Below are 2,312 nucleotides of genomic sequence, written 5' to 3'. Positions count from 1 at the left end.
AAGAGCAGTCCAACTCTGAAACGACTGACCACAGGACATGTCCTATCAAGTAATCGATATTCCATTTTGCCCCTACCTCTAGGTCAACCTAGATGCTAGCACGAGAGAATTGACCGAACACAACCTTCTTCTCCCGACACGTACGGCTTTTGACGAGGCCCAACGTAGGATCTTCGGCCTAATGGAACGAGATTCCTATCCACGGTTCTTGCGGTCCGATCTCTATCAGAGCATGCTTCACCCTCCTAATGGGGCATGCTGAGGGAAGGGAAGAACATGGTGACCCAGAGGATGAAGAGGAGCTGGCCTGGCCCACCACGGTGGTTTCAGGCTTTCAGAACTTGAACGGACCAACTTTGAAAGGTCATTTTGAAGGACTGCGTGGCCCATGTCAAGGTGGGTTCAGCGATGCCAAAGCCTGTCAGGAGTGGCCATGTTGATCAATGAGTGTCTGTTGAAGTATGCCCAATTTTGATCCGGAACGGGCCAAAAATGCTTCTATGCCATAACCTGCTAGGCTAAGCCATTTCCGAACTGTAGAGCTTTTGCCTTTTCAGCCATTTTGAATCAGAACGGAGTCAGCAATGGCCATTTTGATTCAAGATGGAGTCCGTGATGTCAGCGCTTATTGTCTGTGATAGTGTTGGCTAACCTGAACACTAATGGATATATGCAGACCAACAGAAATCTGTTTTTATTTTTTTTTGTTTCGCCATGTTGGCTTGGCGTGGCCACCGACCTAGGCCCCAAGCATGTTACGGTGGCCATTTTGAACACTATACTTTTTCTCTTAAGCCATCTTTTATTGATTTTTAGTAGACTGTAATCCATTCCAAAGGCTTCGCCCTTTACTGGGGTTTGCTGGGGTAACATTTCCGTTTTCTAACGTTATTTTTTTAATTTTATTTTTTTTTATACTTGTTGTTTCACGATGGAAGGGTTAAATTCTGCTAAAAGACGAACCATTTCCCGTGACCTGAGAATGTCCTGCCAAGGCCGGTTTTCAGATCCATAGGTTATAAATTTCCAGCGGATGGATGTCGGCCATTTTGAACGATGACGTCACACCAGCCGCCATTGGGAAGTCGCGATGTAAGGTGTAAATTTTTTGGAAGGGAATGCATGGTCAGTGGATGGCTCCTTCTGCTCCCCCAACTCGTTACCACTCGTGGCGGTATGGATAACCTTAGAAGCCTTGCGCCTTTTTTTCTTTGCACTGTTAATACCTTTTGCGCCTTCTCTGCCATCTTTTAAAGCCTCCATATTGATGCACTGAAGCCATTTCCCTCTCCCCTTCTCCATAATGCACGTCGCTGCCTCAGTTTCAGTGGCCGTGGTAAATATGGCCCACATAGCCGTCACCTCTAAACGTCGTCCATCTTACGTGTCTCTTTAATTGGCCCATGTGTCTCTGTTGTCGCCCTCTTGAAGAAGTGTCCGCCATTTTGAGGTCCCTTTTCTAGTCGGAGGCCCTGTGTACATTACTCTTTTGTTACAGCCTGCTACGTCCCCCTCATGACTACCGTGCTTGAGACCTGTAGAGTATTGTACGTCATTTTTTATTTTATTTTTTTGTGGCTATTAAGTACGAAATCAGGAAAAAAAAAAATGTGGTTCTTCGGTTGATAAAGTCTTAATGTTTTTTATGAGTAAATCTGTAATTAGTCTTAAGCACTGAATAAAGATATGCAGTATTCACCCGTGCCCGGGTCTTCATTTCCCACACAGCCTTTTAGACTACCAATATCCCTTAAAGGGATTCTACCATTAAAATCAATTTTTTTCTGGTTGACACGTCGTAATAGCCTTAAGAAAGTCTATTCTTCTCCTACCTTTAGGTGTCTTCTCTGCACCGTCGTTCAGTATAAATCCTGGTTTTCGTCTGTATGCAAATGAGTTCTCTCGCAGCACTGGGGGCGGTCCTCTGCGCTCAAACAGCACTGGGGGCATCCCCAATGCTGCGAGAGAACTCTCTAGCAACACCTCCATCTTCTTCAGGAACGGCCTCTTCTGGTGGTGGTGGTCAAATTCCTAGGCCTCGGGCAGCCAACTGCGCATGCCTACAGGCCACAAGAAAATGGCCGCTTACTTACCGTGTAAGCGGCCATTTCTCTTCTGGCCGCGGTCATGCGCATTCTGCTCTGCCTGAGGCCTAGAAGTTTGACCCCCAGCGCCAGAAGAAGACTCCGTTCCTGAAGAAGATGGAGGCGTCACTGGAGAGTTCTCTCGCAGCATTGGGGATGCCCCCAGTGCTGTTTGAGCGCTGAGGACCGCCCCCTGTGCTGCGAGAGAACTCATTTGCATACCGACAA

The 2,312-nt window shown here is 47.1% G+C and overlaps 1 protein-coding gene across 1 annotated transcript in view; it reads left to right on the top strand.

Annotated features, from left to right (window-relative positions):
- The window catches only part of LOC142184741 (regulator of G-protein signaling 3-like), a 42,099-nt gene extending 40,439 nt beyond the window's left edge, over window positions 1-1,660 (top strand). The window contains exon 7 of the mRNA XM_075259798.1: window positions 83-1,660. Coding sequence (XP_075115899.1) covers window positions 83-262 — 180 coding nt within the window. The 3' untranslated portion in view covers window positions 263-1,660. The remainder of the gene's footprint in view (window positions 1-82) is intronic.
- Window positions 1,661-2,312: the final 652 nt, after the last annotated feature.

This window comes from Leptodactylus fuscus, chromosome 11, assembly GCF_031893055.1.
Source record: "Leptodactylus fuscus isolate aLepFus1 chromosome 11, aLepFus1.hap2, whole genome shotgun sequence".
Taxonomy (NCBI): domain Eukaryota; kingdom Metazoa; phylum Chordata; class Amphibia; order Anura; family Leptodactylidae; genus Leptodactylus; species Leptodactylus fuscus.
The sequence above is the reverse complement of the archived record's forward strand: the minus strand, read 5'-3'. Positions and strand labels throughout refer to the sequence as shown.